At 41.2% G+C, this 27337-nt stretch overlaps 13 protein-coding genes and 1 non-coding gene across 14 annotated transcripts; 10 read left to right on the forward strand and 4 right to left on the reverse strand.

The window, feature by feature from the left end:
• Positions 1-690: 690 nt before the first annotated feature.
• On the reverse strand, positions 691-1854 carry GLY1 (threonine aldolase GLY1; the record flags this gene model as incomplete). Its single annotated transcript, XM_033909880.1, has 1 exon — positions 691-1854. The coding sequence occupies one exon, from the start codon at positions 1852-1854 to the stop codon at positions 691-693; it is 1164 nt and encodes a 387-aa protein (XP_033765771.1).
• A 992-nt stretch (positions 1855-2846) lies between these two features.
• Positions 2847-3344, forward strand: IES6 (Ies6p; the record flags this gene model as incomplete). The annotated part of the gene is made up of 1 exon (XM_033909881.1): positions 2847-3344. The coding sequence occupies one exon, from the start codon at positions 2847-2849 to the stop codon at positions 3342-3344; it is 498 nt and encodes a 165-aa protein (XP_033765772.1).
• A 195-nt stretch (positions 3345-3539) lies between these two features.
• GTA1 (Gta1p) lies at positions 3540-6407 on the forward strand (the record flags this gene model as incomplete). Its single annotated transcript, XM_033909882.1, has 1 exon — positions 3540-6407. The coding sequence occupies one exon, from the start codon at positions 3540-3542 to the stop codon at positions 6405-6407; it is 2868 nt and encodes a 955-aa protein (XP_033765773.1).
• A 411-nt stretch (positions 6408-6818) lies between these two features.
• Positions 6819-8378, forward strand: GDA1 (guanosine diphosphatase; the record flags this gene model as incomplete). Its single annotated transcript, XM_033909883.1, has 1 exon — positions 6819-8378. The coding sequence occupies one exon, from the start codon at positions 6819-6821 to the stop codon at positions 8376-8378; it is 1560 nt and encodes a 519-aa protein (XP_033765774.1).
• Positions 8379-8980: 602 nt separating this feature from the next.
• On the forward strand, positions 8981-10453 carry YEF1 (NADH/NAD(+) kinase; the record flags this gene model as incomplete). The annotated part of the gene is made up of 1 exon (XM_033909884.1): positions 8981-10453. The coding sequence occupies one exon, from the start codon at positions 8981-8983 to the stop codon at positions 10451-10453; it is 1473 nt and encodes a 490-aa protein (XP_033765775.1).
• Positions 10454-11079: 626 nt separating this feature from the next.
• On the forward strand, positions 11080-12483 carry UTR2 (chitin transglycosylase UTR2; the record flags this gene model as incomplete). The annotated part of the gene is made up of 1 exon (XM_033909885.1): positions 11080-12483. The coding sequence occupies one exon, from the start codon at positions 11080-11082 to the stop codon at positions 12481-12483; it is 1404 nt and encodes a 467-aa protein (XP_033765776.1).
• Positions 12484-12653: 170 nt separating this feature from the next.
• On the reverse strand, positions 12654-12995 carry CYC7 (cytochrome c; the record flags this gene model as incomplete). Its single annotated transcript, XM_033909886.1, has 1 exon — positions 12654-12995. The coding sequence occupies one exon, from the start codon at positions 12993-12995 to the stop codon at positions 12654-12656; it is 342 nt and encodes a 113-aa protein (XP_033765777.1).
• Positions 12996-13478: 483 nt separating this feature from the next.
• Positions 13479-14162, forward strand: UTR4 (putative acireductone synthase UTR4; the record flags this gene model as incomplete). The annotated part of the gene is made up of 1 exon (XM_033909887.1): positions 13479-14162. The coding sequence occupies one exon, from the start codon at positions 13479-13481 to the stop codon at positions 14160-14162; it is 684 nt and encodes a 227-aa protein (XP_033765778.1).
• Positions 14163-14414: 252 nt separating this feature from the next.
• RAD23 (Rad23p) lies at positions 14415-15617 on the reverse strand (the record flags this gene model as incomplete). Its single annotated transcript, XM_033909888.1, has 1 exon — positions 14415-15617. One exon carries the CDS (start codon positions 15615-15617, stop codon positions 14415-14417), a length of 1203 nt encoding a protein of 400 aa, XP_033765779.1.
• Positions 15618-16074: 457 nt separating this feature from the next.
• On the reverse strand, positions 16075-17574 carry ANP1 (Anp1p; the record flags this gene model as incomplete). The annotated part of the gene is made up of 1 exon (XM_033909889.1): positions 16075-17574. One exon carries the CDS (start codon positions 17572-17574, stop codon positions 16075-16077), a length of 1500 nt encoding a protein of 499 aa, XP_033765780.1.
• Positions 17575-18701: 1127 nt separating this feature from the next.
• Positions 18702-19175, forward strand: HYP2 (translation elongation factor eIF-5A; the record flags this gene model as incomplete). The annotated part of the gene is made up of 1 exon (XM_033909890.1): positions 18702-19175. The coding sequence occupies one exon, from the start codon at positions 18702-18704 to the stop codon at positions 19173-19175; it is 474 nt and encodes a 157-aa protein (XP_033765781.1).
• A 428-nt stretch (positions 19176-19603) lies between these two features.
• SPAR_Etrna2S lies at positions 19604-19685 on the forward strand. Its single transcript has one exon. It is a non-coding gene; the product is annotated as a tRNA-Ser (tRNA).
• A 251-nt stretch (positions 19686-19936) lies between these two features.
• Positions 19937-22861, forward strand: MCM3 (MCM DNA helicase complex subunit MCM3; the record flags this gene model as incomplete). Its single annotated transcript, XM_033909891.1, has 1 exon — positions 19937-22861. One exon carries the CDS (start codon positions 19937-19939, stop codon positions 22859-22861), a length of 2925 nt encoding a protein of 974 aa, XP_033765782.1.
• Positions 22862-23315: 454 nt separating this feature from the next.
• Positions 23316-26963, forward strand: SPF1 (ion-transporting P-type ATPase SPF1; the record flags this gene model as incomplete). Its single annotated transcript, XM_033909892.1, has 1 exon — positions 23316-26963. One exon carries the CDS (start codon positions 23316-23318, stop codon positions 26961-26963), a length of 3648 nt encoding a protein of 1215 aa, XP_033765783.1.
• Between the last annotated feature and the right edge of the window lie 374 nt (positions 26964-27337).

Consider the following 27337-nt stretch of genomic DNA (forward strand, 5'->3'; position numbering starts at 1 on the left):
AAAAAAATTTTCTTTTAGATACTTGCCTCTATTGTTTCAGTCATTCATTGCATGATGACAAATGAAAAGAAATACAATAACAGAAAAAAAAAGTTGAAACTAAAGTGAACGTTTTTTAGACTCTTATGTATACACAGAAATGTATGTATATATATTTGTATAAAAGGTGTATGTGAAAATCCTGTTGAGAAACCCTGGGAGAATATACATGGGTATATTCAATCTTAGTACGTAGTAACGTAGAATACGAAAAATGTGCTTCTCCACGCGGATACATACGGTTGTAAACTTTAATCAAGTACCAAAAAAACCAAACATATTCAGTCGATCTCTCAATGGGCAAATAAAAAAAAAGAAGCTCTTATGTGCTTTTTTCTTCTTCTTTCCCTTAGACAGACCACCTTCGTCCCTCCATAATAGGGTAGTTAGCTGCTAGGTGCGCTGGAAGCTAACCATTGGTTCTCAAATGTGCCGACATAATTAATTACAATTATGGTGTGAGAGTTGAAATATCCTTGAATAACAAAACAGAAAAAAGAAAAAACCCATTTGAATATAAAAATCATTGATGCAAAAGAAAGCCGTTAAATCTACAATGCCACGAAATTATTGTAATGTATGAAAAAAAGGAAGAGGGTACCAATCCTAAAACAAAAACCCTAACAAAACACACGATGCAGGTGAAGCGCATCAGTACTTGTAGGTTTTTATTTCGCGGATAGCGTTGCCATCGACGTCAACCTCGGTGGATTCACTACGGTAAATCTGGGTAGGTCCGTTGCAGTCGAAAGGATGTTCCTTTGCGTAGTCGAAGGCCTCGGAGATGGCCAACTTGACCTTTTCCAAAGTATCTCTGGTGACCTGGTAGTGGAACGAGACTCTACCACCCATCAGTTTAACGTTGTACTTCAAACCTTTCTTAACAAGGACATCTGGGTCCATTCTAGCGGCCTTCAAGTTGATAAAAACAAAGTTGGTGTCTGCTGGAGACTCTAGCGGGATGCCCTTTGTTTCGCAAAATTCAGCCAACTCATGGGCCAAGGAGTGCGAGTACAGCAGTTGGGACTTCCAGTCGTTGTTGATGTTTACAAGAGCCATTCTAGCCATCATACCAGATTGTCTAATACCACCACCTTGTTGTTTTCTGAAATGGGTGGCCTTCTTGATGAACTTAAGGTTCCCAACCAAGACAGACCCGATAGGAGCACCCATAGACTTGGATAGACAGATGGAGATGGAGTCAAAGATCTCCCCGTATTGCTTCAATGGCACACCAGATTGTGCAGCGGCATTCCAGATTCTGGCACCATCACAATGCAACTTGAGACCATTTTCCATACACCAAGCTTTAATACGGACCAATTCTTCCAATGGGTAGACAATACCGTGTAAAGTGTTTTCCAAAGAAATCAATCTGGTAGGGGCACCGTGAATGTCACCATCGTCTGGGACATAGTGGGACTTGATATCTTCCAAAGTCAAGTAGTCACCGTTGGAAGGAATCACAGGAACGACCATCGCTTGAGACAAGATGGCTAGACCAGCGGCTTCGTGTGTGTAAACATGGGCCCTGTAGTCACACAGAATGGAGTATGGAGGTTGCGTCAAGTGTGTTCTGATGGCAATCTGGTTGGACAAAGTCCCAGATACGCAGAAAAGACCTGCTTCCTTGGCAGCCATGCGGGCAACGGTTTGTTCGAGCCTGACGGTGTCAACATCTTCACCGTAGACAGCGTCACCGATGGAGGCCTCTAAAGCGGCTTGCATCATCTCTGGAGTTGGAGTCGTAAAGGTGTCTGACCGCAAGTCGTTAGCAGCGGTGATGTATTTTGGAGGCAATTCGAATTCAGTCATTTTTGTATATGTTTGCGTTTGTGTGCGGGAGAAAAAGTGAGTGTAAGCCTAGTAAGGGAAGGTGGTTACGAAATAGCCAGCAGAGACAATATATGTATATGTATGTACGTATTACACTATACCAGACAGAACAAGATATACGGGAAAGACACACTGAGGTTTTGACAGGCAAGCTCAACACTTGCTCATATATATACATATATATACAATTGCAAATGCAAAAAGCGTATATCCAGTGAAGAAAAAGACGAAAAAAGGCGAAGAAATAAAAAGAAAAACCGGTGAACGAATACGGCAAGTGAAAAAGTGCGCAATGAGTAATACAAAAGGGCAAAGCAGCGTAAAAAAGAAACGGCGCTGCTGTCCGGAAACCGGAAGCGAAGACGTGTATGGTATGGGTGTACATTCGGCTTTTTCCTAATGGGGAATTTGCCGTCAGGAAAAGGCAAGGCCTCCGTTCCATGTGACATGTCGCAGAGGGTCAAACGTGGGTCACGTGCTGCACAGGCCCGCTGCCGGTTTGATTTGTCAGCACATATACAGCAAGAGGTATTGGTTGCGTTCTAGAAAAGAAAAATAATAATAATAATTTGGGGCCGTGCGTAAAAGAATAAGAAATAGTCTCCCCCGCGTGCCGTGTGGCTCTCTGTGCAAAAGAAGGCCCTGTTGCCGCACATGTATCGATGAATGTCGATGACGATGAATATCGATGACGACGAATGCCTTCTGATTGTATAATTTGTTGTTTTGCCTGTTCTTCAGTAAGAGAGTAGGTGAAAGAATAAGTGAAAGAGAAATTCTAGGCGAGGTTTGGTTTAGTTAAGTTAAGTTTAGCTTAGCTTACTTTGGGTTTAACTTAAGCGTGTTTTTTTTTTCCGCGCTGTGATGGTGAAGGAATGGAACTGTAAAGAAGCGAACGAGGGAAAAAAAAAAGTTGTGACCTAGGGGAAGGTCACAATTGCCATCATCATCACCGTGAGAAAGTTGAAACAATGAGCGGTGGCAGGGGCAATAGCAGTAATAGCAGCATCAATAATAATAATAACAATAATAATAATGACGGAGGTGATGAAAGATTGTTGTTTCTAAGAAGCGTGGGTGAACGTAATGAAATTGGTTTCCCCTCTAGGTTTAAGCCGGCACATTATAAGAAACCTACAAGAAGACACAAATCCGCCAGGCAGTTGATCTCGGATGAGAACAAGCGGATTAATGCCTTGTTGACCAAGGCTAACAAAGCTGCTGAGACCTCTACGACTGTCAAGCGACTCGTGCCCAAAGCGACGTACTTCAGCGTAGAGGCGCCACCATCTATTAGACCTGCCAAGAAGTACTGTGACGTCACTGGGTTGAAGGGTCTCTACAAGTCCCCCACGAACAACATTCGGTACCACAACGCGGAAATCTACCAGTTAATTGTGAAACCGATGGCCCCCGGTGTGGATCAGGAGTACTTAAAGTTAAGAGGCGCCAATTTCGTCCTTAAATAGACCTTGTATATGTATGTAGCCTAGCTTTGTAGTATAGCTGCCAGTCACATAGGTTGTCGTTGGTCACGTGCATCTACGCGAAACAGTAAAGTGGAACTAAAAAGAACAAAAAGTGAAAAAAAAAAAAGAACATTATTAGTGGAAAACGTGCAAAGACGTATTACGCTCCTACTACGACTATCAACACATGCATGGATGACAGCCTCTGTAATAACCACGGTTTTAGCATGTCTGTGGCTTTCTTATAGACTTTATAAGTTTCTCACTATTCCTGTGTCCAACATCGTCTCCACTTTGAAGATCAAAACTCCTCCGGCAACAAAAGTGTCTATCGACAAGATCGCCACGGATTCAGTGACCATTCATTGGGAGAACGAGCCAGTAAAAGTAGGGAAAGACGTGGATGTAGACAGAAACTTCATCTCCCACTATTTATTGTATTTGAACAACACACAATTGGCCATCTTTCCGAACAACCCAAACTCTCTTTACACATGCTGCTCCATCACTGGTCTCGAGGCGGAGACACAATACCAGCTGGATTTCATAACGATCAATAACAAGGGCTTCATCAATAAGCTACCCTCCATCTATTGTATGACAAAGGCGAGGGAAGCTAATGAAGCACTGAAGACTAGAAAGTGGAGAAGGAACACGATCACATCGTCCACGGCTATGCAGCCCAGCAATTCCAAGTCTGAACTCGCCCCGTTGACTTCGCACTTCTCCTCTGTCTCCCTGTCTACTTTTGCATCCAATATCACTAATAGCACCACCAGTAATAATGGTTCGAACCTCCCCGCTTACACCTCTCTGACTACGTTAAAGGACTTGGATTCGTTTTCCATCGATGATTTGAAAAAAATACTGATTTGTGCCCAGGAGGACCTACACGATGTTTTGTCTCAACAAACTTTGCTTTTGCAAGATTTTCAGGAATCGAGGTTGGAGTTAGAGCTAGAACTGGATAATTTGAAAACGCATTGGTCGCACGAGATCGATTTGCGGAAATCCTTGAAATCCAATATCAAGTCATTGGAGAATTCTAAGCTATTGACTGATTTGAAAATTGAAAAATTGAACAAGAAAATCGACAAATCCAAGGAAAAAATATCAAAAATGCGCAAGGACATGCAGAACTGGTCTCGGGAAGATACCGAACTCTTGTCCAAGGAAACCATAAAGGAGAAATATTTCAAATTGCTAAGCGAATCCAATGCCTCTGTGGCCAATGTCAACAAAGATATTGAATCTTTACAAAATGAAATTTCCAAGGTGGAAGAATCTAACAAGAGATTGAACGCCACTAGAAAATCACTGATTACATCCATAGTGGTGAACGCTAATGTAGAAAACGACAAACCCATTGCTAATGGAGAACTGTCGGCTGTCTTGAAAAAACTTAATGATTTCACCCTAGAAAAAAATGGGTTCTTAAGTAATGCTGGTGAAGAGTTCTTATCCAGATTGAATGCAGACTCGTCATTGATTAAAATGATCAAGCAAGAGCTAAGCATCGATCAAGAGTTGGAGACCAACTGGAAATTGCAGAGATCAAAGATGTTGAAAAAAATTAGTACTTTAGAAAACCAATTTAATGAAATGAGCCTCAACAATCGGACGTTGAAAACAAAATTAATGGTTCAACCATATAAGAACAACGGTGATCCGCTTGCCGCTACCAATTCAAATAATTCCACGGAAAAAAACAGAAGTTCTGGATCGATTCAATTACCATTATCCAGCAACATGTCAAGAACAGGGTCCATGGATTTAATATCGAATAATAACAAAAGTATTAACAACAACAATGGAGATTCTGCTCCTCCATTGAGGCTACACAATCCGGTGTCGTATTCACCTACAAACGAATCTATACAGCCTTCAAGCAGTCTATTGAGTCAATTGACGCAGGACACTGATAACCGATCAATGCTTTCCAATCACATCTCGTCTAATAACGAAAACAAGCAACAGCCTTCTTCATATTCACATGCTTTACCTACAACTGCTATTGCTAATGCAACAGCAACAGCAACCAATGGTCACTCAAAGTCAAATTTTTGGAATACTACACAATTTGCTCAACCCTCGCGTCAACAAGTGTCCACAGAATTAGATCAAGCTTTCGAGTACGATAATGCAAACCATTTAATCAGCGGTCTGCAAAATATGATCTACGACGAAACAGACTATCCTGATAATATAAGCAACTATTCCAAGGGGTTCACTACGGATGAACTAGACAATTACTGGACTAAGCAACAACCGCAAGTGCGCAGCACGAACGAGAGCCTCTTTTCCACAACCGGAACGCCCATGTCATCATATAAGGCCAATCCTGTATTATCGCCCTATTCTAGTTCTCATTTGAGACAAAACTCCAACGCTGCCAATGCGAATTCGATGCATCCCCAGAGCCTACTGGCCGCTACGTTGAATGATCCTTCATTGCAAAGTTTTGTACGTAGCGGCTCTTTCTACAGTGGTCCTCCACCGGCAAACACTTTGCAGAACAATATTAAAAATAGCAATGAAACTGAGAACATTAGTCCAAGGATATCAAGTGACTTCAATTTGTTGGTGCCGAACTTGAGTCCACGACTCTCAAACGATGTACCCATCGTCCCAGGAAATAACACCACTCTGACGCCTTCTCATTCGAACATATTAACAATAAACCATCAACCAACAACGGATAACAATACGAGAAGGTCGTTCCATGCTTCTTCACCACCTTTCAATTCCATATGGAATTCAACCACCAGCCAACTTCCTCCCCCATTAGAGGAGCAATATCACCTTGATGTGCCTGTGACTCCAAAGGCTGCTGCTAAAGAATCAAATCCTAAGCCTTCGCACAAGAGAAACCAGAGTAACAGCAGTATCTCTTCTGCGTGGTCCAAGTTTAAGCACAAGTCTGCATCATCTTCTGCTAATGCTGACACGAATATTCAAGACTCATCAACTCCATCAACTAGTCCAAGTGGTAGAAGAATGTCAAAGCTGTTATCCAAGAGCGGTATGAATAACCTGTTCAATCCACACAGCCATGACTCATGAACAATATTGTAGTACTTTCGCGATTTGTATATAGATATATATGAAATATAATATATGAAAGCAGTTTAAGTTTATTCTTGTGTAACGATAGGGTAACCGTATCAGTCTTTATTTTCTTTTTTCCTTTTTTTTTAATTTTGGCGTGTCGTCTCAATTTCATTCTTTCCCATCTTTTTGCAACTTTAAGATGAAAAATCACAACACATGAAAAATAACTGTCAACTTTGATAATATTCTTTGCATATTGCCATCATTTTCGAAATATAATACAGTTTCCTCACAAACTTATTTATTTTGGTCCTAAGAAGAAAACAGTAAGAAATTAATAGGATAACAATCAACCATCTTTATTGCTTATCAAGTTAAGGGTCCTCTCGAGAAGATACATTAAAACATCATCGCACGAAAAATATGGCGCCCATCTTTAGAAACTATCGGTTCGCCATCGGTGCCTTTGCTGTTATCATGCTTATTTTATTGATTAAAACATCTTCCATGGGTCCAAGCTCTATTGCACGTACAGTTGCAACTACTGCTAGTATTCCCAAAACGCCAGAGGATGTTTCTATCTCGCCCATTAATGATGAACCAGGCTACATTCACGATCCGAAGACTGAACAAAATTACCCTGAGCTGGCTGATGCTGTGAAGTCACAAACAAGTCAAACATGCAGTGAAGAACATAAGTATGTTATCATGATCGATGCCGGTTCTACTGGTTCCAGAATTCATATATACGAGTTTGATGTTTGTACTTCCCCACCTACCTTACTTTATGAAAAATTTGAGATGTTAGAACCTGGTTTATCCTCTTTTGATACTGATTCTGTCGGCGCCGCCAACTCCCTTGACCCATTATTGGAAGTTGCAATGAAGTATGTTCCTCTTAAGGCAAGAAGTTGTACTCCCGTTGCTGTGAAGGCTACTGCAGGTCTAAGACTCTTAGGTGATGCTAAATCATCAAAAATTTTAAGTGCGGTAAGAGATCATTTGGAGAAGGACTATCCTTTCCCAGTTGTTGAGAAAGACGGTGTTTCCATCATGGGCGGTGATGAAGAAGGTGTCTTCGCTTGGATTACTACAAACTACTTATTAGGAAACATTGGTACCAATGGTCCCAAGTTACCTACAGCTGCCGTTTTCGACTTGGGCGGTGGGTCTACACAGATTGTTTTTGAGCCTACTTTCTCAGCAAATGAAAAAATGGTCGATGGTGAACATAAATTTGATCTAAAGTTTGGCGATGAAAATTACACCTTATACCAATTTTCTCATTTAGGTTACGGTTTGAAGGAAGGTAGAAATAAAGTCAATTCTGTTCTTTTGGAAAACGCAATAAAAGATGGCAGAATCTTGAAGGGCGATAACACTAAGACTCACGAATTACTATCTCCATGCTTACCGCCCAAGGTTAATGCCACAAAAGAAAAGGTTACTTTAGAATCCAAGGAAACTTATACTATCGACTTTATAGGACCGGATGAACCAAGTGGTGCGCAATGTAGATTTTTGACAGATCAAATTTTGAATAAAGATGCTGAATGTCAATTCCCACCATGCTCTTTCAACGGGGTTCATCAACCTTCTTTGGTTCGTACATTCAAAGAATCGAACGACATCTACATTTTCTCTTATTTCTACGACAGAACCCGTCCATTGGGCATGCCTTTGTCATTCACTTTGAATGAGTTAAAGGATCTGGCAAGAACAGTGTGTAATGGCGAAGAAACTTGGAAAAGTGTCTTCGGTGGCATTGCGGGATCCCTAGATGAATTGGAAAGTGACTCGCACTTTTGTTTGGACTTATCTTTCCAGGTGTCCCTATTACATACGGGATATGACATTCCATTACAGAGGGAATTAAGGACTGGTGAGAAAATTGCCAATAAAGAAATTGGTTGGTGCTTAGGCGCGTCATTACCACTGTTGAAACCTGATAACTGGAAATGTAAACTCAGTCAAATCGAATAAGAGCACGAACACGGCCCTTTGGCTCATGTATAATAAGTAAGAGGACATAGCGGTGATATGTGTTCCGTTATGTGCCCTATTCTATAATCCTTGAACAATATGTAGACGATCTTTACGTTATGAAAATCACTATTATCCTCACAATAGTTTATAACACCGCCGAGACAGGGGCTCAAAAAGGCTTCCTGAGGTTTAACCATTTTGGTATAAGCCCGCCGAGCCTATTAATGTTTAAGAATGATCTAGAAGAGCTAATCCTTAGGATCTGGTAATCCTAGGCGCATGAGATGATTTGGTTTATTTTCTGTTAAGGATAGTTGTGTTGTTGCAAAATGGTATAGGTTTGTTTTTGTTCTAGGGTGATTGTAAATATTGCACCGGTCCTCAAGAAAAGCGAAAACAAAAGGATAATCGGACTTATCTGGTGATAGAAGGAACCTACATTTCAGATCGTTTAAATAGGTTGTTACATATATAAATATATATATATATAATCAGGTTGGTGTATTAATCTCATTTCTATAGCGCAGCGAAAAGGGAAATGGAAATAGGACAATCTCAGTAAATCTGCTTACGTGACATTATTTTACTAAAGAGATAATATGAAAACTGATAGGTTATTGATTAATGCTTCCACGGATACATGTACCAAGGTAGACGCTGAGGTAGAAACTATGGACAGACCGGTACCAATTAAAGTTTTGGCGGAAGGCAAGGTATTAAACAACTTCGAAGAACCGGGCTTAATGAAGTGCGGCTATCATGATGCAAAGAGCTGGGTCAGAAGACTATCGAGCGAAACAATTGTCGGTGACGATATGAATAATCTATACCCATTTTACGTTGATACTGCGTACGATGTTAGGCGTTTGAGAAAAGATATTATAAACGCTAAAATAGAATTGCACGTTGAAAACCTAATCATAATCTGCAATATTAATGACGTTTCCACTGTATTTCTCATGAGAGAAGTGGTGGAGTGGGTCTTACGCAACTTTCCATCAATAACTGTATACGTGCAAGATATTTTTGAAAAGTCAACTCAGTTTGCTGTAAGTGATCTCTGCGATGATAGCTGCTGCAGCAAAAATAGAGTAAAGTACTGGTCAAAGGAGTTTGTTCAGAAACATGATTCATTCTTTGATTTGATGATTACACTAGGGGGTGATGGAACTGTACTGTTTGCGTCGTCTATATTCACCAAAGAAGTTCCGCCGATTGTTCCATTTGCTCTTGGATCATTAGGATTTTTAACAAATTTTGAATTTCAAAAATTCAAAGAAACACTGAAACATATTCTAACAGATGAGGTCCGTATTAATTTACGAATGAGATTGCAATGCAAACTCTATCGTAGAAATAAACCAGAAATTGATACTGTAACTGGGAAAGAAATATGCTTTATCGATTTCGTCTCTGAGCATCACGTGTTAAACGAAGTGACCATAGATAGAGGTCCAGCTCCTTGTTTATCTCTACTAGGACTTTATGGAAACGACTCATTGATGACTAAGGTTCAAGGTGATGGATTGATTGTTGCTACACCTACAGGATCCACAGCGTACTCATTGAGTGCAGGAGGCTCTTTGATATCACCAAGCGTGAACGCCATAGCAGTGACGCCTATCTGCCCTCATACTTTGAGTTTTAGGCCTATAATTTTACCAGACAGTATGGAATTAAAAGTTAGAGTAGATATGAACTCAAGAGGGACGTCGTGGGTGAACTTTGACGGTAAAGATAGAATTGAATTGAAGCAAGGTGACTATGTAGTAATAACTGCAAGCCCCTATTCAGTGCCAACCGTCGAGTCATCCCCCAGTGAATTTTTCGAAAGTATCAGTAAAAATCTTAATTGGAATGACCGCGAAGAACAAAAGCCATTTGCACACATTCTCTCACCAAAAAATCAAGAAAAGTATAGGATAGATTCATCGAAAAATAGAAACAACAGCATAAGTAACTCCTCCGAGAGTTCATTTTTAAGTTCAGATACGCAAGATGAAGAGAGAAAATCCGTAATAGAAACGGAAATGGTTGTTGAACGGACTCGTCAAGCTCATTTTGCAATTTAACCTTTCTGGTCATTCTTTGCATTTCCATAATCAAGGGTTCACGATTGATGATAGACTGTCAAACCAATTTTTTATTTACCTTTTTACTTCGAGAATGTTTTTACGTCATTTGCTGCATCAAAGAGAGTCAGTAGCAGTCGTACAAAAAAAAGAAGTGAAACAGTAGAGCCAGCACGCCGCGTCTGGTGAGAAGCCTTGCTAAGTTTTCTCATGCTGCCTGTAATTAGACTAGTCAAGTATACGACAAGGTTGCCTATCTTGCAATTATCGGAAGGCTATTTCCAGAATAGTGCAAAGCAAATTTTAAAATAGTAACGAAATTTCATTCTAATTCCCAAATGAGGAAATATAATTATGACAGATAATTCCTGATTAGGAAGAAGCGCCAAAATTTCTGAAAAAAACTTTTTCTTTTTCAACCTCGAAGAAAATTGTAGTTTCTTCGAAGATTTAGTGGGAAATTTTCAAAAGTGGATAGTTTCCATATTGAAATTATAGAGGAGGCGTTAATACAACTGAAATATAAAAAGAACAACATTCCCGGTGATTATGATTTCTGTCGGACCCTGCTTTCTTGTAAAACTTCTATTTTCGTCCAACAAATAACCTAATTAAATACTTTTGTAATGACAATTGCTAATAGTTGGCTAATTTGTTTAGTCAGTATTTTTTCCTTCGTGATACGTGTCGAGGCCAGCACCTTCTGTAATGCTACTCAAGCGTGTCCTGAAGATAAACCATGTTGCTCACAATATGGTGAATGTGGTACTGGTCAATATTGTTTGAATAACTGTGATGTAAGATATTCATTTAGTCACGATTCCTGTATGCCAATACCTATTTGCAAAAGCTCATCTACTAAGTTCAAAGACTATTCCTCTAAGTTGGGAAATGCTAATATTTTCTTAGGTAATGTTAGTGAAGCTGATTGGTTGTATACTGGTAATGTTATAGATTACGATGATGAAGAGAGTTTAATTTTGGCTATGCCCAAGAACAGTGGTGGTACCGTTCTTTCCTCAACGAGGGCTGTCTGGTACGGTAAGGTCAGTGCTAAAATGAAGACGTCGCACCTTGGTGGTGTAGTCACTGGGTTCATCCTATATTCCGGTGCAGGTGATGAAATTGATTACGAATTTGTTGGTGCCGATCTAGAAACTGCTCAAACCAATTTCTATTGGGAAAGTGTTTTGAACTACACGAACTCGGTCAATATTTCTACTACTGATACATTCGAAAACTACCATACTTACGAGCTAGATTGGCACGAAGACTATGTGACATGGTCTATTGACGGTGTCGTCGGTAGAACCTTGTACAAGAATGAAACCTATAACTCCACCACCCAAAAATACCAATACCCACAAACTCCATCTAAGGTAGATATTTCTATTTGGCCAGGTGGTAATTCTACCAACGCTCCAGGTACCATCGCATGGTCTGGTGGTGAAATTAACTGGGACGCAACAGACATCAGCAACCCAGGCTATTATTATGCTATTATCAATGAAGTTAATATTACCTGTTATGATCCACCAAGTGGTGTAAAGAAGAACGGTACTTCTGCCTATGTTTATACCTCGTCCAGTGAATTTTTGGCCAAAGACATTGCTATCACAGACGACGAGGTTATGATGGACACTGACGAGGGATCTGGTTTGGACCCACACAAGGGAGCTACCACATCTTCTACCCAGAAAAGTTCATCCTCAACATCAACCTCTTCCTCCCAAACCTCTTCTGGTCACAGTAGTTCATCTAAGAAGAGTAGCAAAACTAGTTCCACCGCTTCTTCGTCATCATCTTCTTCTTCTTCTTCTTCTTCTCCTTCTACTACTACTACTAAGAATGGAGATAAAGCCTTATCCACTACAACCTCTTCCGCGGCTTCCAACACTGAATCAGCATCTTCCGCGAGCGGAAGCGCCTCCAGCAGTACAAGCTCAATGAGTGGTAGTAACGTAGGTGCTAACGTTGCGGCAAACTGGCGTTTGGCTGCTTTGTGCGTTATCCTACGTTATATCTTGTAGAAGGACCCACATTTAATAAGAAGCTTCGCAGGACTACGAAAAAAATGTATTAATAAATAAAAGAGCTCAAAAATATAGACACTTTTTTCTTGCATGCATATAAAATAAATAATTAATAAATAACAATGTAAAAACCTAAAAATAATAAATATCTCGTTCAACGGTAAAGCCTATTTGGCGGCTTTGGTCATATAAGTAATCAAATCGTTTCTGTCTTTTTCCTTCTTCAACCCGGCAAAGGCCATCTTAGTACCAGGAATATACTTCTTTGGGTTGGTTAAGTACTCTGACATACTATCCTCATCCCACTTGACATTCTTGTTAATGTTTGCATCTGTGTAAGAATAGCCCTTCACTTGGCCTGAATGTCTACCAAATATACCGTGTAGATTAGGTCCCACCTTGTTGGGACCACCTTCTTCTATTGTATGACACTGTTGACACCTCGTTTTGAACAATGTTGCACCTTTCTTTGCAGAGCCTGCTTTGAATCCCGTACTTTCTTTAGCCATGTTTTAGTTATGATATAGTGTAGTGCAATGAAGTTTAGTTAAAGTGATATGAATAAATGCGTATATGCGATTTCGCCTATATAAGTCTTCGATCTTGTTCCGGCTTGAGTCAAAAAGAAACCTGTTCTGATCTATTCTTCTCGAGCTTCACTATACTGTATATATATGTTGTCTATCCATGTCTTTCCCCCTTGTAGCCACTTACAGTAGTTGAAATTTGAAAAATGCCCTCGCTATTATCGCTATTAGCTTTTGAAAAGTGGGAAAAGACCCCTCGGCGGGGCACTGCAAACCCTTCTTAGAGAAGGCACGAAGGAAAATAATATAATAAGGGGCGCAATAACCCGGCTGCTGATCTATTTCTTTTTTTCTTTTCTTTTTCTTCGAACATAATGACAATGATAATACCAATTATGACGATGGTGAATGGGATAATATGGAGTGCTCATTGGGCAAAAGGTCCGGTTAGCTCGTATACAAAAAATGGGGGACAGTTATTCAACATATTTGCTTGACATCGAAGGGACAGTGTGCCCGATCTCGTTTGTGAAGGACACTTTATTCCCGTATTTCGCAAAGAAAGTGCCGCAATTGGTGCAACAGGATTCAAGGGATTCCCCGGTTTCCGACATTCTGTCACAGTTTCACATTGGCGACAAAGACCAATTGCAGGCGCACATCTTGGAGTTGGTGGCTAAGGATGTGAAGGATCCAATCTTGAAACAGTTGCAAGGCCACATTTGGGCACAGGGTTACGAATCTGGGCAGATCAAGGCGCCCATTTATGCAGACGCTATTGATTTTATCAAGAGAAAGAAGCGTGTGTTTATCTACTCTAGTGGATCTGTAAAGGCACAGAAATTACTGTTTGGCTATGTTCAGGACCCCAACACCCCTGCGCTCGATTCCTTGGATTTGAATTCTTACATAGATGGTTATTTCGACATCAACACTTCTGGAAAGAAAACCAAAGCACAGTCTTACGCTAATATCCTGCGTGATATTGGTGCAAGTGCTAGTGAGGTACTGTTCTTAAGCGACAATCCATTGGAGTTGGATGCTGCGGCTAGTGTGGGAATAGGCACTGGGTTAGCCACACGTCCTGGAAATACGCCTGTCCCCGATACGCAAAAGTATCAGGTGTTTAAGAATTTTGAAACTCTTTAACAAAAATGTATATGTGCTAAAAACAATATAATAGTTATTTGTTGTTATTATTATTATTATTTTTGCTATCATTACTATTATTATTAGGATTAAAATTACCATCTCCTTGTTTCCTTTCTTTCCCTTCTAGCATATACAAATACACATACGTTATTGATCTTTACGTAAGCCTTTTTTTTCCCTTGGCTCAAAAATCATTCAACTTCGACGAGAACAAGTGAAGACACTTCAAGCCATAACATTACTACAATCTCAATCGGCATGATCGCTGAATAGAATATTAGCTGCAGCTTCTTCGTTTTTATCACATGCAAAATACACCTGGATAACAAGATCTCTTTCAAAGCCTAATTCACAGAGGCGCGAAATGGCTTGATCGTCTTCGGGAGTATAGTCCACTTGAAAAGAACCTTCGCCTTCGCCTTCGCCTTCACCTTGTCCTAGCCCTGCAGCGGCACCCTCTCCTGAAGCTTCTATATCCTCTCCTTCCACCATGTCGTCCGCGCCTTCCATAACGTCTTGCATATTGTCACCGACGGCTTCTAATAACATGGAAACAAACACTTCTGGGTTTGCCATGATGTGTTCACGTAATTGGGGATACCTAGCACTTATATTCTCCAACAATGGGGCCAAAGCTTCTGGGTTACCTGAAACGACCTGTCTCAACGATAGTAAATCTTCTACAGTAAGGCCAATGGAACCTGGAGGTCCACCTTGCGCAGCATCTCCAGCGCCTCCAGTTGAACCAAGTGCGCCGGATGAAGCATTACCGCCTTGGGCAGCTTGTGCAAATAAGTCGTCTTCAGCTGGTTGCTCCGCAGAGGTGGCGGCTGTCGATGGTTGTTCCGCCGCGGCCGCGGTTTGTGGCCGTGGTTCCGGTTGACGCAGATTCTCTGGGATACCCATCAATAAATATTCCACCGCTCTATCTGGGTTATTAAAGGCTGCTCTAAGGGCTCGTTCGACTTCTTCTCTTTGATAACCCATTTCCATGATTCTCTCAATGGTTTCGTTCCTCTGGGTTCCTACCACAAATCCTGGTGTAGAAGCAGATTCAGTTGGTTCTGTAGTGGATGCTTGTTCTTCCTGCGGTTGCGAGCCTTCGGGAGCAGTAGCGGCAGGAGCATCCGTACTGGGAGATGCCCCATCCGTAGAATCTTCTCTTGCGGGGGTAGTGGTGCTCTCAGGAGCAATTGGAGGTTCTGTTACTTTGGTCTTGGTAGATTTTTTTTGAGAAACCATGAAGACGACTTGGTCGCCATCTTTGAGCCCGCATTCGGAGACAGTTTTAGAATCTTGTAGCACTTTACCTGAGTAGATCAGTTTTATTTGGGATTCTTCACACGAGGTCGATTGAGCGAGTTTGGTCTTGGCCTCGAAAATTGTGTTTGAAGGTTCCACATCTAAAGGAACTTTTTCCTTTTTAAAATTTTTGAAGGTCAAGCTAACCATTTTTATATTGTATGTTGTCTTTGTGTGGTTTGTGATTAAAAGGTGGAGTTGAACGCCTTTATTAAGTCTTTTGGGGAACAAAAAAACTGGACGGTAGCAAGCTTGTCTTCAAACGGTCTTATCAATGGTTTAGACGTACAAACAGGAAGAAAAAACTAGGGCGCTTTCTAGCTTTCACTGCTGGTCAACACTAGATAGCATCTTGTTTTAACATTTTTTCTCAAGTTTTGCTGTCGCTATTTCTTGCCTAGCCATAATGAAAGAGAAGAAGAAGGAAAGAAAAAAAAATTTCAATTTCGCCACCGACCCGTGTATAGTGATGGTAATACTAATAACATCGTAATTCACTCAAAAAAGGAAGGGACAAGAGGAAGAATGGCGGTTTATTATTATTATCGGTATATATGTACAACTATATGAATACGCACTCCATATGTAGGTTACTAAAAAACCGAGCCTAGTTTCTATCAGGGTCGAAGTCCAATGGAACTTCTTTAGGAAGTTTTTTCTTGTTCTTGTCGTTGTCATCAAGAGCTTTCCCCTGCGGGTTGCCATCGGGCTGCTGTTGTTGCTGTTGTTGCTGCTGCTGCTGCTGTTGTTGTTGTTGTTGTTGTTGTTGTTGGTTATTTGGAGAGACAAGTTCACCCTTTGCGTCGACCAGCTCCGAGCCATCGCCCTCTTCAGACCAGTCTACGGTGACTTTACTGTTTAAAGTAGAGTCAATGTTTTTCAATATTGAATCTCTTTCTTCGTTCCATTGGTCTCTGACATCTTCAAATCCGATCTCCCAAATCTTGTTGTAAAATTCGCGAATTCTCTCTTCTTCTAGCTTCCGCTTCTCTTCTTCAGCCATCCAGGCCATGTGTTTCAAGTCATCACTGGAAGGTTCGTAGATGTGCCAGATGACATAATGGGGCAGGCCGATGACGTTGTAGTTCATTCTGCGGGAGAGTCTGCCGAATGCTTCTGTCTCTGCGTGCTTTTCAAAGGAAAATGCTGGGAAGTGTGAGCCTGTTCTGAACACTTTAGCCTTCGCGAGAATTGAAACCCCTCCGATACCGTCCAATTCCATCTCGTCTTCTGGATTACCGTTTGGATCTCTCATGTATGCCAGGTGAGGTCTCCAAGTGGCGTATTCTGGGTACCCTTCCACAATGACAGCGTCTTCATCCAGAGCATCTGCAAGTTGAAGCCCACCTTCGGACTCCTTCCATGAATTTAGGTCGTAGGGTTGAATGTTTCCCAACCAATCCGGTAGAGGTCTCCAGACGTTGGGGACAATGACGTCCTTGTCGTGATGCATTAGGTCTTCCATGATGGTGGTGGGGATGGTTTCGACATCCACGTCTCTCCAGTAGACCCAGGAGTGGTATGGTTTCAAGGCCACGGATCCAAGCCAGTTACGCGCCCTAGCCATTAGCTTTCTTCTGGGGCCCTGTGCGCCAAACCCGTGACGATCAGAGAAGGACTGGCCAATGATTTGACCGAAATCCTTCTCGTAGATTTCAATGTTACCAAACCTCTTGGACTTGTCCTGTTGCGACTGCGCCATCTGCAGATTGGATAATAGCACGCCCATGGTGTTGTCCGAAGAATCACTCACCAAAAACGATAGATCAATCAGGTTGTGCGGATACGTCATAGTATTTAGATGGTTAAAAAACATGGGGAGATGCTCGGAAGCATCTCTCAGCGGCACGCAAAACAAGATGCGATCACTCTGTTGCCAGCCGTCTTTGTTGCCTTGGTAATTTCGTAGGTCATAGAACTCTACGCCGGGAGTATTTTTAAAGTCTGGAACATAGGGCTTGAAAATTCCTTGGAAAGTCACCAGCTGGAATAGCGATATCGAGAAGAACGAAAGCACGAGCCTTGTGAGAAAGAACACGGTAAGCAACGTTCCAGCGATACTTACTGTGGTAGGGTTGAATGAGAGTTTTCTGTTATTATACTTCATCCTGAACGTACACTTTGCATGAAAGCCACTAGGAACTGTTTGATCAGAGCGAAAGAAAGAAGACGAGGGTTAATTGCACCAGCACTCGCCTAGTAACTGCGTGATGAATGGTTTTGCGATGCTTGCTACCTCTACTAACAGATCTTGGCGTTTTTAACCATGTAGTTATTTTTATTTATTTTTTTTTATTTCATGTTTTCATGATTTCACGATTTCATCTTTCGCAATTTTTCACGATGAGACAAGGCGGGCAACCGTATGCAAGAAGAAATCGGACACAATAGGTGGGAAAAGTGATTACGAATTGTTTAAACCCAACGTAGGGAGACAAGAAAAGAAATGATAGGAAAAGAAAAAGAAAAAAAAAAGGGAAACTTGACCAGATGAGACCGATTCATTTCTGTTTTCGGCAGTAATTACTATTTTCATCAACAACACACGTCAAGTTTAACGAAGTAGTAGTAAACTAGAAGTAACTAACCAAATTCATTGTGAAAAGTTCTACCCTTTCTTGCGGCCACTTTTCTCGTTTGGCTAGTATTAGAGCACAGCGGATATATCCGGCTCAACAGTATAAGTAACGATAAGTCCTGACCACATTGGCTTCGTTCTGGTGGCATTTTCTCTGAGGGGTGAGGACAGTTGAAACGGAAACGGCGACTTGGAGTAGTATAACGCTGTAGCTGGACACTGAGGGGCCAAGGCCGGTAAAATTCGGCAACACCCATACCTTGCTGCAGTGATATCACCCACCCAGACCCCGCTTTGTATTCTATCGCGTTATATCGGGTCCGTGTGAGGCGACAAGGACTCTCCCGCACCGCACATACCGCAGGAGCTAAAAGAAACGCCGTCGCCCGAAAAAAAGTTTCGAAGGTGAAGGAACAGTGGTAATAAAAAAATTTTCGTCGTCGTCGTCGATCGGCTTTTGGCCGCGTTGATCGTCGTGTTCCACGATTATATAATGCACAAGGTTTTTACCATATCTTGTCATTAGGATCCCTCATTTCCTAAATTCCTCTCTTTCTTTTATCAATTGTTTCCTTTCTTACTTCATACTCTCTCTACTTCTGTAGCCAATTACTCATAGACTCCCACACACATACAAATACCAACACATATATAAAATGTCTGACGAAGAACACACCTTTGAAACTGCTGACGCTGGTTCCTCCGCCACCTACCCAATGCAATGTTCTGCTTTGAGAAAGAACGGTTTCGTTGTCATCAAGGGTAGACCATGTAAGATTGTTGACATGTCTACTTCCAAGACCGGTAAGCATGGTCACGCTAAAGTCCATTTGGTTGCCATTGATATCTTCACTGGTAAGAAGTTGGAAGATTTGTCTCCATCCACTCACAACATGGAAGTTCCAGTTGTCAAGAGAAACGAATACCAATTGTTGGACATCGATGACGGTTTCTTGTCTTTGATGAACATGGACGGTGACACTAAGGATGATGTCAAGGCTCCAGAAGGTGAATTAGGTGACACTTTGCAAACTGCCTTTGATGAAGGTAAGGACTTGATGGTTACCATCATCTCCGCTATGGGTGAAGAAGCCGCCATCTCCTTCAAGGAAGCTGCTAGAACCGATTAAACCGGTTAACATCATGGCATGGGATATAAATGAAAAAAGGAAAAAAAACTCCGACGCCCTTCCATCACATCATGTACTCTTCGCTGAACCGGGTTTTTTGTTAAATTTTTTTTTCGTTCTCCTAAAGCATACACAAATAAATCCTTTTTTTATTTCTATTTATTTTGTTATTTATCATCTATATAGCAATAATATACTTTGTTTTTATTCGTATTTCACATTTTTTTTCTTTATGCAATGTAATTCATTGGGAAGGATGATTTTCATATGCGCATATCTGCCGACTGCAGCAACAGCCGGGCGGTGGCAAATCATGCACTTTCCACCCCCAAAAAAAAAAAAAAAGGGAGACTATAAATGCCGAGAAAACCGAGGTGACAGATATTGGTGTCACTGTAATTCTGAGACCAGAAACTACAACAGATCACGGCAACTTGGCCGAGTGGTTAAGGCGAAAGATTAGAAATCTTTTGGGCTCTGCCCGCGCAGGTTCGAGTCCTGCAGTTGTCGTTATTTTTTATTTTTTTAGTTTCTCTTTTTTTTTGAGATTGAGGCGGTATAATAAAACAATTACTTTTCCTAAATGGGTAAAAGTTCGTGTTTTAGGAAAAAAAAGAAAAATTTGGTCAAAACTCGAAAGATACGTTTCTTAACCTTTCTTCAAGTTGAAAAGCCCTGCACTCTTCTCCTTGAAGCGTTCTCCTACCACTGCTTACACCATACCCGACCATAACCGCATCAAAGCCATACAAACGACAATTATGGAAAGCTCCACGGGATTCGATGGAGACGCTACTACGTTCTTCGCCCCAGATGCTGTGTTTGGTGACAGAGTGCGCAGATTTCAAGAATTTTTAGACACTTTCACCTCATACAGAGATTCTGTAAGGTCCATACAAGTTTATAACAGCAATAATGCGACCAACTACAACGACGACCAAGATGATGCGGACGAACGAGATTTGCTAGGTGATGACGACGGTGATGATCTAGAGAAGGAAAAGAAAGCCGCGTCCTCCGCCTCATTAAACATACTCCCTCACAGGATTACCATCTCCCTTGACGACTTGAGAGAGTTCGACAGGTCGTTCTGGTCGGGCATTTTAATCGAACCTGCGTACTTTATCCCGCCGGCCGAAAAGGCGCTCACTGACTTAGCAGATTCTATGGAAGATATTCCACATCCCAATGCTTCTGCGGTATCGTCTCGCCACCCTTGGAAGCTTTCGTTCAAAGGTTCGTTTGGTGCACACGCATTGTCTCCTCGTACTCTAACTGCACAACACTTGAACAAACTGGTCTCCGTCGAAGGTATTGTAACCAAGACTTCGTTAGTCAGGCCAAAGCTTATCAGATCCGTCCACTACGCGGCGAAAACTGGTAGATTCCATTACAGAGATTATACAGATGCTACCACAACTCTCACTACGCGTATCCCAACACCGGCTATCTATCCGACAGAAGACACTGAGGGTAACAAACTAACCACCGAATATGGGTACAGTACATTTATAGACCATCAGCGTATCACCGTGCAGGAAATGCCCGAAATGGCCCCCGCAGGCCAACTCCCCAGGTCCATCGACGTCATTCTCGATGACGACCTTGTGGACAAGACCAAGCCCGGCGACAGAGTCAACGTTGTGGGCGTATTCAAGTCGCTCGGTGCTGGTGGCATGAACCAATCCAACTCTAATACATTGATTGGGTTCAAAACTTTGATTCTAGGTAATACGGTGTACCCCCTCCACGCCAGATCTACTGGTGTCGCTGCAAGGCAAACATTGACGGATTTCGATATTAGAAATATCAATAAACTGTCCAAAAAGAAAGACATCTTCGATATCTTGTCTCAGTCCCTAGCACCCTCCATTTATGGACATGACCATATAAAGAAAGCGATTTTGTTGATGCTCATGGGGGGTGTAGAGAAAAATCTAGAAAACGGTTCGCATTTGAGAGGTGACATCAATATCCTGATGGTGGGTGATCCATCCACTGCCAAATCCCAATTGCTAAGATTTGTGTTGAATACAGCATCACTGGCAATTGCTACTACTGGTAGGGGTTCTTCCGGTGTCGGTTTGACCGCGGCGGTGACTACTGATAGAGAAACAGGTGAAAGAAGACTGGAGGCTGGTGCGATGGTTCTTGCTGATCGCGGGGTTGTGTGTATTGATGAATTTGATAAGATGACAGATGTGGATAGAGTTGCCATTCATGAAGTTATGGAACAACAAACGGTGACGATTGCCAAAGCAGGTATTCATACAACATTGAATGCACGTTGTAGTGTCATTGCTGCGGCGAATCCCGTCTTCGGTCAATACGACGTCAACAGAGATCCCCACCAAAATATTGCCCTGCCGGACTCGCTGTTATCTCGTTTTGATTTACTGTTCGTTGTGACCGATGATATCAATGAAATCAGAGATAGGTCCATTAGTGAGCATGTCTTAAGGACACATAGATATTTGCCTCCAGGTTATTTAGAAGGGGAGCCGGTGAGAGAGCGCTTGAATCTATCACTAGCCGTTGGGGAGGATGCTGATGTGAATCCTGAAGAACATTCCAACTCCGGGGCTGGTGTAGAAAATGAAGGAGAAGATGAAGAAGACCACGTCTTTGAAAAATTCAACCCTTTATTACAAGCAGGTGCTAAGTTAGCGAAGAACAAAGGTAACTATAACGGTACAGAAATTCCGAAACTAGTCACCATCCCATTTTTAAGAAAGTACGTTCAGTATGCGAAGGAAAGGGTCATTCCACTATTAACGCAAGAAGCCATCAACGTTATTGTGAAAAATTATACTGATTTAAGAAACGATGATAATACTAAAAAATCGCCCATTACTGCAAGAACTCTGGAAACTTTGATTAGATTAGCCACAGCTCACGCCAAAGTTAGATTATCTAAAACGGTCAACAAGGCAGATGCAAAAGTGGCGGCCAATCTACTAAGATTTGCACTATTGGGTGAAGATATCGGAAATGACATTGATCAAGAAGAAAGTGAATACGAAGAAGCTTTGTCAAAGAGATCACCACAGAAATCACCTAAAAAGAGACAAAGAGTCGGACAGCCAGCAAGCAATTCGGGATCCCCAATCAAAGCTACTCCAAGAAGGTCAACGGCATCTTCCGTCAACGCCACGCCATCATCAGCACGTAGAATATTACGTTTCCAAGATGACGAAGAGCAAGCTAGTGAAGACGATAACGATATCATGTCACCACTTCCCGCAGATGAGGAAGCAGAATTACAAAGAAGACTTCAACTGGGGTTAAGAGTGTCTCCGAGACGTAAAGAACATCTCCATACAGCCGAGGAAGGTTCTTCGGGACCTCTTACCGAGGTCGGTACTCCAAGATTACCTAACGTATCTTCTGCAGGTCAGGATGATGAGCAACACCAGCAACAACGGTCGGTGATTTCCTTCGAAAACGTGGAACCCGGTACCATTTCAACTGGTAGATTGTCTTTGATCTCGGGTATTATTGCGCGTTTGATGCAAACAGAAATATTCGAAGAAGAGTCGTACCCTGTGGCTTCTTTGTTCGAAAGAATCAATGAAGAGCTACCTGAGGAGGAAAAATTCTCCGCCCAAGAATATCTAGCAGGTTTGAAGATTATGTCCGACAGGAATAATTTAATGGTTGCTGACGACAAAGTTTGGAGAGTGTGAAGTCACATGAAAGGCTTACTAAAAGTCTTCCAGTATCCTTCATTCTTCATTCTTCATTCTTCATTCTTCATTCTTCATTCTTCATTCTTCATTCTTTCTCTTCTTATCACCGAGTTTTTCACTTCATTCCCAGATTATTTAGTTCATTAATTTCTATTTGTGTATTAAAGAATTATGTATTAAAATGCTTACTTTTTCCATTATTTTGAATGTATTGTAAGTGGTTATGAGGCACTATCTCCTGTTAGTGAATATGTGACAACTCAAGCTTATTTCACTTGCTCATTCGTGGCTTCTTGTCACGCCATACGTTACAGATTGCTTTTCTCTTCGCGTGTCCTGAATAAAGCCGAGTGGCAATGTCTCTCCCACCATATAACGTGGAGCTTTGGTGAGCTTTTGGCTTCAAACATCGTTCGACAAATCAGACCTACAGAAACATAGGAATCGGTAAATGACAAAGAAATCATTTGTGAGCAGTCCTATTGTTAGGGACTCGACATTATTGGTCCCAAAGTCATTAATAGCAAAGCCGTACGTATTACCGTTTTTCCCGTTATACGCTACCTTTGCTCAATTATATTTCCAGCAATATGATCGTTACATCAAAGGACCTGAGTGGACTTTTGTCTATTTGGGGACATTGGTCTCCTTGAATATCCTGGTCATGCTGATGCCTGCTTGGAATGTCAAGATCAAGGCGAAATTCAACTACAGTACAACCAAAAATGTCAATGAAGCTACGCACATTCTCATCTACACCACACCAAATAATGGTTCTGATGGCATTGTTGAAATCCAGAGAGTTACTGAAGCGGGCTCTTTGCAGACCTTTTTCCAATTTCAAAAGAAAAGATTCTTGTGGCACGAAAGTGAGCAGGTATTTTCTTCACCAAAGTTCCTGGTTGATGAATCGCCAAGGATTGGTGATTTCCAAAAATGCAAGGGCCATTCCGGTGACTTAACTCATTTGAAGAGACTATATGGTGAGAATAGTTTTGATATTCCCATTCCGACATTCATGGAGTTGTTCAAAGAGCACGCTGTTGCACCATTGTTCGTTTTCCAAGTCTTTTGTGTTGCATTATGGTTATTGGATGAGTTCTGGTATTATTCTTTGTTTAACTTATTCATGATTATCTCCATGGAAGCAGCTGCAGTATTCCAAAGATTGACTGCGTTAAAGGAATTTAGAACTATGGGTATCAAACCTTATACCATGAACGTGTTTAGAAACAAAAAATGGGTAGCATTGCAAACGAACGAATTGTTACCTATGGACTTAGTGTCTATAACAAGAACCGCGGAAGACAGTGCAATTCCTTGTGATTTGATCTTGCTCGATGGCTCCTGTATTGTTAATGAAGCAATGCTTTCGGGTGAATCTACTCCGTTGTTAAAGGAATCCATTAAATTACGCCCTAGCGAAGATAATTTACAGCTGGACGGTGTTGACAAGATTGCCGTGTTACACGGTGGTACAAAGGCTTTACAAGTAACGCCTCCTGAACATAAATCGGATATTCCACCTCCACCTGATGGAGGTGCCCTAGCCATTGTTACCAAGACTGGATTTGAAACATCTCAAGGTTCTTTAGTGCGTGTTATGATTTACTCTGCTGAACGTGTTTCTGTCGATAATAAGGAAGCGTTGATGTTCATTCTCTTCTTGTTAATTTTCGCTGTCATCGCATCCTGGTACGTTTGGGTTGAAGGTACAAAAATGGGTAGAATTCAATCCAAATTGATCTTGGACTGTATTTTAATTATTACATCTGTTGTTCCTCCTGAGTTGCCAATGGAATTGACCATGGCTGTCAACAGTTCTCTGGCTGCCCTTGCCAAGTTCTATGTCTATTGTACAGAGCCATTTAGAATTCCATTTGCTGGAAGAATCGATGTTTGTTGTTTTGACAAAACTGGTACTTTGACCGGTGAAGATCTTGTGTTCGAAGGTCTAGCTGGTATCTCTGCTGACTCCGAAAATATTCGCCACTTGTACAGTGCTGCAGAAGCACCAGAAAGTACAATTCTTGTCATCGGTGCCGCTCATGCTTTAGTTAAATTGGATGATGGTGATATTGTTGGTGATCCAATGGAAAAGGCGACCTTGAAGGCCGTTGGTTGGGCTGTCGAAAAGAAAAACAGTAACTATAGGGAGGGTACTGGAAAATTGGATATTATCCGTAGATTTCAATTTTCTTCCGCCTTAAAAAGGTCTGCTTCTATTGCCTCTCACAATGATACCTTGTTCGCTGCTGTAAAAGGTGCACCTGAAACGATTCGTGAAAGACTTTCCGATATTCCCAAGAATTATGACGAGATCTATAAATCCTTCACACGTTCTGGTTCAAGAGTTTTGGCTTTGGCTTCTAAGCAGTTGCCAAAAATGCCCCACTCTAAAATTGATGACCTAAACCGTGATGACATTGAATCTGAATTAACTTTCAATGGGTTTTTGATTTTCCACTGTCCTCTGAAGGATGACGCTATTGAAACTATCAAAATGTTAAATGAATCCTCCCATCGTTCCATTATGATTACTGGTGATAACCCATTAACTGCTGTTCATGTGGCTAAGGAAGTTGGAATTGTTTTCGGCGAAACTTTAATCCTGGATAGAGCGGGTAAATCTGATGATAATCAACTGCTGTTCCGTGATGTTGAAGAGACGATTTCTATTCCATTTGATCCATCAAAAGACACTTTTGATCATTCTCAAATATTTGATAGATATGATATTGCTGTTACTGGTTATGCTCTGAATGCCTTAGAGGGACATTCTCAATTAAGGGATCTATTGCGTCACACCTGGGTATATGCACGTGTTTCACCATCCCAAAAGGAGTTCTTGTTGAATACACTAAAGGACATGGGGTATCAAACTTTAATGTGCGGTGATGGTACTAATGATGTTGGTGCTTTGAAACAAGCTCATGTTGGTATTGCATTGTTAAATGGTACTGAAGAAGGATTGAAAAAATTGGGCGAACAACGCAGATTGGAAGGTATGAAAATGATGTATATGAAGCAAACTGAATTCATGGCTAGATGGAATCAACCACAGCCACCTGTTCCTGAACCAATTGCACATTTATTCCCACCTGGCCCAAAAAACCCTCATTATCTGAAAGCCTTAGAAAGTAAAGGTACTATCATCACGCCAGAAATCAGAAAAGCAGTTGAAGAAGCAAATTCCAAACCTGTCGAAGTCATCAAACCAAATGGACTCTCTGAAAAGAAACCTGCTGACTTAGCTTCTATGTTGTTAAATTCTGCTGGTGATGCTCAAGGTGATGAAGCACCAGCATTAAAGTTAGGAGATGCATCTTGCGCTGCTCCTTTTACTTCTAAACTTGCCAATGTCTCTGCAGTTACTAACATCATACGTCAAGGCCGTTGTGCTTTGGTAAACACAATTCAAATGTACAAGATTTTGGCTTTGAATTGTTTAATCAGTGCTTACTCTTTGTCTATCATTTACATGGCCGGTGTCAAATTTGGTGATGGTCAGGCCACTGTCTCTGGTTTGTTATTATCTGTTTGTTTCTTGAGCATTTCCCGTGGTAAGCCTTTAGAAAAACTATCCAAGCAAAGGCCACAATCCGGAATTTTTAATGTTTACATTATGGGATCCATTTTGTCTCAATTTGCCGTTCACATTGCTACTTTAATTTACATCACAACAGAGATTTATAAATTGGAACCTAGAGAGCCACAAGTTGACCTTGAAAAGGAATTTGCTCCATCATTATTAAATACGGGTATTTTCATTATTCAATTGGTGCAACAAGTCTCTACATTTGCCGTTAACTATCAAGGTGAGCCATTTAGAGAAAACATTAGAAGCAACAAAGGTATGTATTATGGTTTATTGGGTGTGACAGGTTTGGCACTTGCAAGCGCTACTGAATTTTTCCCTGAGCTAAACGAAGCTATGAAGTTTGTTCCAATGGCTGACGACTTTAAGATTAAGTTGACTCTAACATTGCTGCTCGATTTCTTTGGTAGCTGGGGTGTCGAGCATTTTTTCAAGTTTTTCTTCATGGATGACAAACCATCTGACATTTCTGTCCAACAGGTCAAGATTGCCCTTAAATGATAAATCTTTTTGTGCAGTACCTCATTTTGTATTTATATACTTATACTACCCATTCATATAGATCTTTTTTTAATGGGTGTATTGTTAAGTTTATGAAAATGCTGTGTTATTTGTAAAACAGTCTATGAAAATAGAAAAAATATAATAGTCTCAAGTTTATATTTTGTCGTTGGTATTCAATGAGAAATTTATTTTAACAAAGGCGCTAATCTAATGTTTTTCGGTTAAAAAAATAAACAAATAAATGGAGAAGATGTAAACACACATTACACTAGTGGAGTCATTGCTAAGTCAATCTTACCGTGCGATGTTATGATTAAAAATGCCAATCGATTAGTCCAGCTCAATCGCACCCTAATAAAGCCACAGGTGGC

This window comes from Saccharomyces paradoxus, chromosome V (genome assembly GCF_002079055.1).
Source record: "Saccharomyces paradoxus chromosome V, complete sequence".
Lineage (NCBI taxonomy): Eukaryota > Fungi > Ascomycota > Saccharomycetes > Saccharomycetales > Saccharomycetaceae > Saccharomyces > Saccharomyces paradoxus.